The 12,783-nt window shown below is 40.5% G+C and overlaps 1 protein-coding gene and 1 pseudogene across 2 annotated transcripts in view; both read left to right on the top strand.

Moving 5' to 3' along the window:
* Positions 1–12,783, top strand: part of LOC145497513 (uncharacterized) — a 218,628-nt pseudogene that overhangs the window by 178,722 nt on the left and 27,123 nt on the right.
* Positions 392–12,783, top strand: part of LOC145498701 (serine/threonine-protein kinase 16-like) — a 28,302-nt gene continuing 15,910 nt past the window's right edge. For both annotated transcript variants that reach the window (XR_014050882.1, XM_081478624.1), the window contains exons 1-3: positions 392–737; positions 11,751–11,800; positions 12,625–12,660. Coding sequence is in view for 1 of the 2 variants with exons in the window: in XM_081478624.1 (XP_081334750.1) it covers positions 650–737; positions 11,751–11,800; positions 12,625–12,660 (174 nt within the window). In the remaining variant the exon portion in view is untranslated. The remainder of the gene's footprint in view (positions 738–11,750; positions 11,801–12,624; positions 12,661–12,783) is intronic.

The raw sequence follows: 12,783 nt of genomic DNA, 5'->3' as shown, positions 1-12,783 counted from the left end.
GCGTCAGAAAATAACGGAAGCAGATCAGGACTTCTTTACTTTTTTTAAAAAAATTATTTACTCTGTGTATATTAGATTACAATTACAGAATACTTATTATATCTTACAAAACTTACAATTTACAACACAATACTAAAATCGACCTATACTTTGCTAAATTCACAGTTTACAATTGTCACTTACAAAATGTTATTTTACATTACCTACTTAGAGTACTCTGCTTATTACATACGACATTACCTACTTACAAACCTTGCATAAAATAATTACTGAGTTGCTTACAATATGCTATATTATTTACGTATCTTTACGGCTATAGGTCTTGCACCGACTTCCAAACAGGTTGACGAGGGTGGCTAGGGTGGCCAGCATATGCATGGCAAGGGTGATGGAGGTAGCGAGGGTGGCGAGGGTGACTAAGTTTGCTCGGGTGGCGAAGGTGGCGAGATGGGTGCAGGTGGCCAGGAACAACGGGGCACATAACAATCATCATACACGAAGTACTTTTGTCTTGAGACTTGCAGCAGTAGAGAGAAAACTGGTAACTAATGATTATATGTTTACGATTTTCAGACACTTGCAGAATATTTTCAGTAGAACTCTCAAAGATACATTTTAGTTAGTGATCAATCGAAGAAGGTGAATATTTATGGGTCACAAATGCTCATCATTCTGCAGACCATCTGTGACGGTAAATGGTAGAAGATACCGAGTGGTTAAAGACCTTGGAGAGGGAGGTAAAATATCGATTATGTACGATCTTATCTCTTTACGTACAGCTTCAACTGAGAAGAAGAAACTTTTCGAACTTCCTGCTGCCAAAATCTAAAGTTGTCATGCTCAAACGAAACCGTTTTGTCCTCATAATGATATATTTGGGGAAAGAAATTATTAAAAAAAAAGTTCGTAGGCTGGACTCCGCTTTATGTTTTAAGCAGTTCCAGCTGAAAATTGCGTGGAATCTGATACGGTATTGCAAGATATCAGGCTTGTAGAGTTTGAAAGGTAAGCTTAACTTTTACAATAGTTAACAAATATTCTAGCCATAGTTAGCGTGGAAGGTACGGGGTTTTTAATGACTTTCCTTAGTTTACAGTGATACAGTAGTGACTACCGGCCGACCTAAGAGGAAATCGTCAAAATTATGAGGAAGCGGTGTGGAAAAAGTTTTGCTACTCATATGACGTTGACATTAACCCCCAAATAATTATTACATCATTGTGGCTGATGATTGATCGATATGTATCTATTCCATTTTAAATATTTGAACGAGAAGTAAATCGGCTAAAACCACTGAGAGCAAAATATGTGTTAGAACTATAATAGAGGCGGTACGCAGCTCTTACAAGGTTCGCTCTGATTGGTCGACGTAGTTTTAGGATGAAAACATATTCAATAAGAAGTGGATTAATTAAAAATATAATAAGAAATGAATACCAAGAAATAAATATAGAAGGAAATATAAAAAGATTTCGATGGGAAAGGATATCAGGAACGTAGATCGAATGCATAGGTTGATTTAAGTTAGTTTAGCCTTGAAGTTCTTTGTTACTTTCTTGAAATAAAAGATGCTTCATGCAAAGGTATAAAGTAAGGATGAAGATTTGCCCAGTTACCCTTGTTGCCCTGTAGCCCAGTAGCCTTGTAGCCAATGTAGCCCATGTAGCCCTTGTTGCCCTTATAGCCCTGTAGCCCTGTAGCCTGGTAGCCTTGTAGCCCATGTTGCCCTTGTTGCCCTTGTTGCCGTTGTTGCCGTTGTTGCCGTTGTTGCCCTTGTTGCCCTTGTTGCCCTTGTTGCCCTTGTTGCCCTTGTTGCCCTTGTTGCCCTTGTTGCCCTTGTTGCCCTTGTTGCCCTTGTTGCCCGTGTTGCCCTTGTTGCCCTTGTTGCCCTTGTTGCCCTTGTTGCCCTTGTTGCCCTGTTGCCCTTGTTGCCCATGTTGCCCTTGTTGCCCTTGTTGCCCTTGTTGCCCTTGTTGCCCTTGTTGCCCATGTTGCCCTTGTTGCCCTTGTTGCCCTGTTGCCCTTGTTGCCCATGTTGCCCTTGTTGCCCTTGTTGCCCTTGTTGCCCTTGTTGCCCTTGTTGCCCTTGTTGCCCATGTTGCCCTTGTTGCCCTTGTTGCCCTGCTGCCCATGTGTCCCATGTTGCTCTTCTTGCCCTTGTTACCCTTGTAGCCCTTTAGCCCTGTAGCCCTGTAGCCCTGTAGCCCTGTAGCCTGGTAGCCCATGTTGCCCATGTTGCCCTTGTTGCCCTTGTTGCCCTTGTTGCCCATGTTGCCCTTGTTGCCCTTGTTGCCCTTGTTGCCCTTGTTGCCCTTGTTGCCCATGTTGCCCTTGTTGCCCTTGTTGCCCTTGTTGCCCTTGTTGCCCTTGTTGCCCTTGTTGCCCTGTTGCCCTTGTTGCCCTGTTGCCCTTGTTGCCCATGTTGCCCTTGTTGCCCTTGTTGCCCGTGTTGCCCTTGTTGCCCATGTTGCCCTTGTTGCCCTTGTTGCCCTTGTTGCCCTTGTTGCCCATGTTGCCCTTGTTGCCCTTGTTGCCCATGTTGCCCTTGTTGCCCTTGTTGCCCTGTTGCCCTTGTTGCCCTTGTTGCCCATGTTGCCCTTGTTGCCCTTGTTGCCCTTGTTGCCCTGTTGCCCATGTTGCCCTTGTTGCCCATGTTGCCCTTGTTGCCCTTGTTGCCCTTGTTGCCCTTGTTGCCCTTGTTGCCCTTGTTGCCCTGTTGCCCTTGTTGCCCATGTTGCCCTTGTTGCCCGTGTTGCCCTTGTTGCCCTTGTTGCCCATGTTGCCCTTGTTGCCCTTGTTGCCCTTGTTGCCCTGTTGCCCTTGTTGCCCTTGTTGCCCATGTTGCCCTTGTTGCCCTTGTTGCCCATGTTGCCCTTGTTGCCCTTGTTGCCCTTGTTGCCCTTGTTGCCCATGTTGCCCTTGTTGCCCTTGTTGCCCTTGTTGCCCTTGTTGCCCTGTTGCCCTTGTTGCCCTGTTGCCCTTGTTGCCCATGTTGCCCTTGTTGCCCTTGTTGCCCATGTTGCCCTTGTTGCCCTTGTTGCCCTTGTTGCCCTGTTGCCCATGTTGCCCTTGTTGCCCATGTTGCCCTTGTTGCCCTTGTTGCCCTTGTTGCCCTTGTTGCCCTGTTGCCCTTGTTGCCCTGTTGCCCTTGTTGCCCATGTTGCCCTTGTTGCCCTTGTTGCCCGTGTTGCCCTTGTTGCCCTTGTTGCCCATGTTGCCCTTGTTGCCCTTGTTGCCCTGTTGCCCTTGTTGCCCTTGTTGCCCATGTTGCCCTTGTTGCCCTTGTTGCCCATGTTGCCCTTGTTGCCCTTGTTGCCCTTGTTGCCCGTGTTGCCCTTGTTGCCCTTGTTGCCCATGTTGCCCTTGTTGCCCTTGTTGCCCTTGTTGCCCTTGTTGCCCTTGTTGCCCTTGTTGCCCTGTTGCCCTTGTTGCCCATGTTGCCCTTGTTGCCCGTGTTGCCCTTGTTGCCCTTGTTGCCCATGTTGCCCTTGTTGCCCTTGTTGCCCTTGTTGCCCTGTTGCCCTTGTTGCCCATGTTGCCCTTGTTGCCCATGTTGCCCTTGTTGCCCTTGTTGCCCTTGTTGCCCATGTTGCCCTTGTTGCCCATGTTGCCCTTGTTGCCCTTGTTGCCCTTGTTGCCCTTGTTGCCCATGTTGCCCTTGTTGCCCATGTTGCCCTTGTTGCCCATGTTGCCCTTGTTGCCCATGTTGCCCTTGTTGCCCATGTTGCCCTTGTTGCCCTTGTTGCCCATGTTGCCCTTGTTGCCCATGTTGCCCTTGTTGCCCATGTTGCCCTTGTTGCCTTGTTGCTCTAATTAGTTTTTAGATATTGTTCAACCAAAATATGTAAGAATAGGCTTTGTCGCTAAATTCTAAATTACGATTTAAATGGACGTTGAGAGGCCTACAGGCTGGAAACTTGTGCGCTTGATTCTGGGTTCCAAGGTACCAACTGGATCTGTTTGTACTGAAATAAGGACATTGGATAGGATTGCAGATGTTTACTATACTTCTCTCTCCATCTTCAACCGAAATCTTCGCTGTAAATCGCCTTGCATGGATAAGAGCACTCTATTTATACTAACAAAATACGTGGTTGCATCATTCGAGATACAATTCTGAAGAAGGTTGAATAAAGTCAGCTTGAAACCTGAAAGAGCCCGATTAAACTAAACTGCATGTTGACTAAAGTCAATTTGAAACCTCGATAAATACAGCTGATTCAGTGGTCCCTAGAGAGGTGTTTTGCAATGTCCATCTAGAGAATGTACGCCCAGCTTAGAAAGCTGTGTAAAGCCAACTTAATTTACAACATAAATTGAAAATTGAGTTTTCTTTCGCTTAATCATTTCAGTTTGTTTAGCATAAAATACATTCATTCTATTAACCCTTTGGATACCAAACTTTAGCCAAAAAATACCGTTTTTAACCGTTTAGTCAGAATTTTTAGCTGCCATGATGCTAAATAAGCCTAAGTTTTCCTAAGAAAGCTTTTTTTTTCACTAAAAGGAGAGATTTTTCGAAGATTGTTACAAAATTGAGCAAAATTTCCATTCCGGGCATGCGCATAAGCCAAAATTTGGACTTTTTTTTCTTGCCATTAACCGTTCTCAATTTTGTTTGTTGCCCCTTTCCTTTCTGTTTTTCTCGGCCCTTTTACACTGGCTACTTTTTGCACTGTATGTTCTTTTTGGCTGCCATGAAAAGTTGGATGTTAATTATGGGCGAAGCCTAGAAATGGACCTTGATCAATTATAGGCGTAGTGGACCATTTTACCACGGTTTTTGCACTAAAACTGATAACGTTGTTTTTCGATTTGCGACGTCGGAATGTCGTCGATATCTGGCCACTTGATAAGGGGTGGCCGCTTAATAGTTGACTGTATTTACTATATTTTTCAAACAGTGTTAAAGATTCTAATAACTAAGGTTTTCGATAAACAATTGAGAATAAAAAGCAGCGATATTAGAGACCATTAAAGAATGACGTTTCGACGGCTCCATGCCATCACTCTCAAATTCAAATAAGATACGTTATGTGAGTTCATTATATAGTGAATGAACGTGTGAAGGTCTCAGTGCATATGATTAAGAGATAAAAATAATCGATGAATAAGAATAAAAATACCAAGCGTGGTGCGCTTGAACTGTCAAATAAAAAGTTTTGCTTTAACGGAGTCAGATTGAGTGTTAAGTGTTGGTTTTTTTGTTTTTGATGAAGAGCATTTCATAAATTAAACAATCCAGTTTCCGACGGCATTTCTTGAGGATTGTAAATTGGTTACGGAGATCTTTGTTCCTCAGATTGTGTACGTCCCGCAGGTGTTTACCAATGACAGAATGCTTGTGCTCATTAATGCGCTGAAATAGGTGTCGGCATGCGGCGTCGACAAAATCTGGATCGGACCAGATCACGGATAGGATCAAGGAAAAAAATGCAAAAATCAAAATTTTATTGAGCAAATTACACTAGAGTGACTAATGTGAGCAGAACGTTTTATTTAATTCAGGTGTGATATTCTTTTATTCTTTTATAATATCAAGCCAACTGGGAGCTGGTCACAGATGAACTTTTTTTGAGGCTGTTGGGTTTTGATTGCGATGATCAATCATGTCTTCATATCTTTCTCCGCAGTTCAATATGTGATATTTCGTATATTCACTTGCACTCTTCACCATCTACGGGTATATTACGAACTCACAATGTGACCAACTCCCACTTGGCTTGATAGCTCAGTTGGTAGAGCACTGCACCGGTATCGCAGAGGTCATGGGTTCGAGTCCCGTTCAGGCCTGAATTTTTTTCAGGCTTTAATTTCACGACTGCTTAAGTTGTGTGTATAATTGCGATGATCAATCATGTCTTCATATCTTTCTCCGCAGTTCAGATAAATGATATTTCGTATATTCACTTGCATCAAAGGTAAACTGTCATAAAACGAGTCAGCATGTTAATAATAGGACGAACGTATGAATCGAAACACAAAAACTGAAAACACTAAAAAAATTAAACACCTGATGATTTCAAACAATTTTCGTTTTTGAGACAAGTCTATATTTTTACACGGAGGTGAGTTTGGAATACGATATTTCGCACCGGAATAAAACGAAACAAACCAGTTTTATTTCAAGGAAATATAGCTGTTTCACAAAAATTATAGGAATGACATCGATAGCGTGAACGATAACGCAACCCGAGAATAAACAACATTTTAGGAGTTACGTCACGATTTTTAGAGTAAGTAAGTAAGCAAGCAAGCAAGCAAGCAAGTAGGAAAGTAAGTAAGTAAGTAAGTAGGTAAGTAAGTAAGACTTAGATGCGGAAAGTCATTTTTGGGGTCGTAAAGAGTTGCCTTTAAATAGAATAAAACCTTAAAATGATCGTGTTCTAGGATAGAAAACACTTAAGAGGCAAGAACAAATCAAAACGGAATGAGGATTGTTGAGGATGGCAAAGATTAACGAGGGCTGCAAATGACGAACTTGAAAAACTAGGCTAGCTTTTTCAAGACGCGCAAATCGTGACGTAGCTCCTTTAAAGCAAGCCATGTCCATAAGTTTTCGTACGTAAGTTTTCTCATTAACTGTAACGCCAACTGTAATGCTCACATCTGACACGAAAATGTAGCCGAGAATTAGCTACTGATACGAACAACAATTTCAAAAACGAGAATGGGAGGTTCACGCAAGCGTCGAGCCAACTAACGTTCAAATATAACTACATCTGCCTGTTCATTACAATTTAAATTCGTTGTAAATTAAGCGGTTATTTGGCTTTTTAAATGACCTCTTGTCATTCTCTGTAATTAATATGTTATTGCGTCAAATTCGGGATTCTTATTTTCATTTAACATATTTAGTCTTCCACTTTTATTTTTTATTTATTATTATCTTATAAACGATTTGATTTTTGGGGTTTTTTTTTTTTCTTTAAAACCTTTTTTTGTCTGTGATCCGATCCGTGATCCGATCCGTGATCCGATCCGTGATCTGATCCGTGATCCGATCCGTGTTCCGGTCCGTGATCCAATCCGTGATCCGGTCTGGTCCGATCCAGGTTTTGTCGACGCCGGTCGGCATGTATAGCCCACATAATCTGCGTTGCACAGATCACATTTGTATTCATAAACAACGCATTGTTCGTTCACGAACAATGACAGTTATTTGACAGTTCAAGCGCACCACACTTGATATTTCTATTTTTACTCATCGATTATTTTTATCTCTTAATCACATGCACTGAGACCTTCACACGAACATTCACTATATAACGAACTCACATAACGTATTTTATTTGAATTTGAGAATGATGGCATGGAGCTGTCGAAACGTCATTCTTTAATATCGCTGCTTTTTATTCTTAAGTGTTAAAGATACTGTGTTTTTTTGTCTTTCATGTTTGTCTTGATTTATGCCAGTCTTATATTATATTTATTTTGACTCGACTTCCATCAAGCACTTTGGTGGGCTTTTTGACGCACCTGGACAACCCTAGGCATTTAAATGTTTCTAAGCTTTGTGTTGTCTGGCTGCTAAAATTGGCTTTAAATTGCCTGCCATCATAGTGAAGCAAACGAAAATTTCTCTCTAAACGAGGCACTCAGAATCTCTTGTGAATGGTTTCTTGAAATGGAGTATAGCTCTCTTTTCAGAGATTATCTAATGCCGTGGTTTACTTTTAAAAAGGGAGCATACATGCTTTTGGAAAACTTTCACCTGGTATTGTCGGATCATTTGGATAAGCCAAAAAGAAACACAGGACAGTTTAAGAACAAGTGGGTGGAAACACTGGAAAAGGTTAAAGGTAAATTTGGAATCAATCCAATTCTCAGAAAGGATGAAATTCTCAGGAAACTAAATTATACAATCCAAGATAGAATTGCTGGAAAAGGTTGGACTGCAATTTAATGAATTTAATTTGTAGGGCTAGTACAATACGTTAACCAACATCGACATGGAAAAGTACCTAACACTGTTTGTCAGTGAGTGAGGTGTTCAGGGCGCAATTACAACACCAAAAAACAGCATGATTACAGTTGAACCTCCTGTAACGGCCCCCTCTCTAACAACATTCACTTTTTGTTGTCCCAGCGGACAGTCCATATATTCACAACAGCCACCTGTCCACAACGGGGACGGCCACTTAAACGCATTACAACTGCCAATTGAAAATAACTTCTCGACAACCACCAGTTAATCAACGACTGATGAACAGTGTATACACCCCCTCCCCTCAAATAATTTTAAAAACATCCACTAAAATTGATGACGTAAATTACAAGGTGTGATGTAGAAGGTAGAATTCGTTAGGACAAGGACTAAGTTCGTTAGGACAAGTACTAAGGAGACAGGGCGTAAATGACTGACTACTTCACAGCATTGGGATAGGTACCAGCAGGAAGAAGGGCGAGAGGGAGAACCGAGACCACTTGGGGAAAGCCCGCGTAGAAACAAAGTAACAAGGCTGGGTGCGCAAAAAGGACAGTGCTGGATTGAGACCATGGCAGCCTTATGTGCCTACTGACGTGATGAGAGCAGATGATGACGATAACGTGAGAAAAAAATTAAGATAGTCCTGAGGATGGAGTTGTGGTGATAGTAAGGAAAGAAGATCCTTCAAGATCCTCAACTGGGAGCTCGTCTGCAAAGTCCTCATATCCCCCCCCCTGAATCCCTCAAGCACCAGAGCACCAGAGCCAACTGGCAGACATCAAACTAGTTTGTCCATGTCAGAAACCTTAGAAACTAAATTTGAAACAGAACTTGGTGGAAAAAATCCTGCCAAATGAAAATGCAAAGGAATTTGCTATACAAAATATTGGAAATAATGGACATCAAAATACTTGTGGGACATCCCTCACTGAATACTATCATGTTACTGCCCACCTTAGGTTTTGCTCTGCTGAGACATTATGTCTATGAATTGCTAAAATTGCGTCAGGTTTCTATTTAGAATAAACAGTTTGAAAGCTAAGCTTAAGTGGCTTTGTTTATATAACCTTGGTTTCTTTTCACATTTTTTTAAAATTAATTCATTGCATCAAACTTAACAGTACAAAGTTACTCCAAATTTACTTTACCTAATTTCAGTATTCATGAGAAAATGCCTTGGTTAACACCCAGCTTAGTACATAGGGACAAGGGCATTTGATCACAAAAAGGAGACCGAACCAGAAAACAAATTAAATATTAAATATAATAGAGTGGTTTTCAATTGAGTGGCAAAAGTAATCAGGCAATAACAGACCCACCAGTGGAAGAAAGTATTCAACATCCTTACAATTAGAGCTAATTAGAGCAATATTTGGGGTAGGTTTCCCCTTATGGCTGAACAAATTCCCTCAACCACCCCCTCCCCCTCTGAACATCCCTGGACCTGCCTTTATAAATTATCTATGAAAAGGAGGTGTCTTTATCATAGAGGTGTCCACAGCAATGAGTTTGCCTATATTTACTAAGGGTAGGTCCCCCCTTATGGCTGAAAAAATTCCCTCACCCGTCCTCCCTGAACATCTCTGGACCTGCCTTTATAAATTATCTATGAAAAGGAGGTGTCTTTATCATAGAGGTGTCCACAGCAATGAGTTTGCCTATATTTACCAAGGGTAGGTCCCCCCTTATGGCTGAAAAAATTCCCTCACCCATCCTCCCTGAACATCTCTGGACCTGCCTCTGTAAATTATCCATAAAAGGAAGGCATCTTTATTATGCAGGTGTCCAAAAGAATGATTTCATGAACAGAAAGCTGTATCTGGTGTTACAACTCTGTGAAAAGTTAAGCTGATTTTCAATGATTTTGATATAATTCGCCAACAAGACCGCATCATAAATGACAAAAAATTACTGATCTGGTAAATTAAAAGCCCTACAAAAACTTGGCTAGCTACTTTATAAAAGATCCCCATCTTGATTTAATATTATTTGTTTGCATTTATTTTGTTATGATGTTCTTTGAAGTGATCAGTAATTCCTAAGGATTGAGCAAGGCTTTACACTTTGATGAAAAATTAATCATCAACTTTAATGAAGTTGGTGTTCTACCCTCTGCAGAGAAAATGCCATAAATTTTTAATCAAGCGGGGTTTAAACTAGGATTGTGTTGGAAATTCTGTTTGCATTTTGTAGCGTTTAGTTCTTGATGAAGTGTATTATTCTATAAAAACCTCCAAACACCACACGCGATCGAATATTATTCATTTAATTACTTGGGGTAAATAATAGCTCAAAATTCTACTATGTTTGTACTCACAATGTAAGCTTACTTAAACTAAAATAATACTTCTGGTAACATTTGCAAGAATCATCTGCAAATAAGTTTAATATTTAGTGTTGTTTGATAATTCGTGGAAAATAATCTGCTTCAATAATCCTTAACGCGTAATGCGTAGAGAAAATCTGCGCTTAAAACGCAAAAACGCCAAAATGGAAACGCGATGTAAATCTGTTATAATTCTTTGTTTATAGATTAACCGTTGCCAGGCTTTTAAAAACTGAAGAGGAAAACATACCGCTCCAAAACAACTCATTCTGTTCACTTTCGCGCTTCGCGATTATCGTCCGCCATTTTGAATTTTAAGTACCCTATTGTTTCCGATTGTTTGATCGAGCCAATCAGGAGAGACCTTGTAAGAGCTGCGTACTATCTGCTATAATAACCATATGTATATATGATTATACAGTCAAACCTCGATTATCCGTACTCGTCGGGACTAGACGAATTAGTTCGGATAATCGAGGGTCCGGATAATTGAAAATATGAATATTAATGAAGAACAAAACTGTTTAAATAAAGCAACATTTAATCATGAAACAACACTTTTACAAATCGTTTGGAAAACAATATGGTCTACTGTACATCTTGAACCACTCAACTCTGAGCCAATTAGAACTCATGCATTCGAGTGTTCTTCGTTAGTTACGACGCGTGCAAGTGCTGCTTTTGCTCTTTAAAAGCAAAACAAGCTCGCTTTTGACTGCACATAAATGAATGACTGAATGAATGGCAACTTTATGTAAGTCTCATTCTTAATAGCTGAGCACAAATGCTCTACTAATTGGGGAGACTATATTTAATGCTATATAGTTTTAAAAAGAATATTGCTATGGGTCTTGATTATGACTAATAAATATTCATGACAAAATTGGGACTAGCGAAAAAGTCCAGATAATCAAGAAATCTGGACAATCAAGGTACGAATAATCAAGGTTCGACTGTACAACACTTAAAAATGCACAAAGAGGGCATCATAATATTGTTTTGTCCTCCTCATGTGGTTGTTGCTTGACCTAATCCTGTACTTAACTTTTGTCAAGGAAGCGTATCTGATTAAGTGTTCTTGTAGCCACTAGGATGTATAAAATGCCTTGTCTATCGGGCTCTGATATCAGGAAAAAAAATCATAACAAACATTCCTAATCTCTAATCAGTGTCTGAGTGTTCCGTTTCAAAACATTCAAGGAAATAATGATATTGAATCGAGAGATTTGTTACATGTGAGTTGGATGTGAGTTGTAGAAGGATGCCACCTAGGCAAATTTGTCTGCCATGAAATGGGGCCATGATCCAAAGTTGTTTTCGTTTCTTTCAAATCCTGACTGAAAGTCTACAGATGGAATTTCCAAGATTCTTTTCATGTAGGTGCTTGTAGGACGCTTGTATCATTCTATGTAAAGGGAAGCCTGAGAACTGCCACACTGTAGTGGTGTGTGTAATGACCGAATCTGGACTGACATGTCTTACTTTGAATTTCAGCTTTCTCCTATGTTAACCTTGTGCATCATGGAAAGGAATGGTTTGCCCTGGTAGGTTTTATATTTAAATGCTTGGGTGCATGTCAAAAACTTATAATACATGTATCTGGGCGAAGCTGGGCTGGAAATTTATTGCCTTGAGGTTTTAATTTAAAAGAGTCCATTGAATGAGGGGCTAATTAGCACATATGCCAGGGCATGTCTCTTGCCTATATTAGTGCAGGGTAGGCAATTTCTTTAGTATGTGGTGCTGGTTTGACAGTGTGCAAAACATTATGAAATAAGAAAATAATTTGAAAATTTCCCAAGTCCCTGACAGGACTTTGGTATAGTTCTGAAGGTTTGCAAAATGTGGTGATTCCCCAACCTTACTCTACAAATAAAAGTAGATCAATTTATGTCTTAAATAAGAAGGTTAAATTTTGTCATAATGATTAGAATTGTATGCAAATAAGGAAACAAACGTGACTATTTAAAGGTAGTGTAAAGCAGCAATGGTTTGACTTGAGTTCATGGCTTGAAAAAAGTGCTGTCTGGTCATCTGGGACAAGTAGATTTTCCTTTTGGGCATGTAACTTTTCTTTTTCACTTGCCCGATGGGCAAGGGATGAGGCAACTCATCTGGCAACGTACTAAATCATTGAAAAGCAAACTAAGACTTGCCCAGGGCAACTCTGCAAGCAAACTTTGAGAGATACTTGTCCTAAGGGCAAGCCGGAAAATCATTCAAGTTTTTTCAAGCCCTGCAGTTGGTTCTCAGTAAGATCCAATCACAACATGTTTACTAAAGAAGAGACTGATTTGCTGAGCACATTATCATTAAAACCTCCTTTAACCAATTTTCACTTTCTATTGCTTGTGATCTTTTCTCTTAGAAAAGAATGCGTCTCCAGCTCCCTGAACAAGAGGAGGTGAGTTTATAATTATTCCGTCTGACTTGATAGGTTTGTAACCATCCACATGTATTGAAGAGTACATACACTGTAAGTAAAATGAAAGATGCAATATTCAGTATGTTGCAAGCATGGGACAAA

Source organism: Orbicella franksi, chromosome 9, assembly GCF_964199315.1.
Source record: "Orbicella franksi chromosome 9, jaOrbFran1.1, whole genome shotgun sequence".
Classification (NCBI taxonomy): domain Eukaryota; kingdom Metazoa; phylum Cnidaria; class Anthozoa; order Scleractinia; family Merulinidae; genus Orbicella; species Orbicella franksi.
This window is presented reverse-complemented; position numbering and strand designations above follow the sequence as displayed.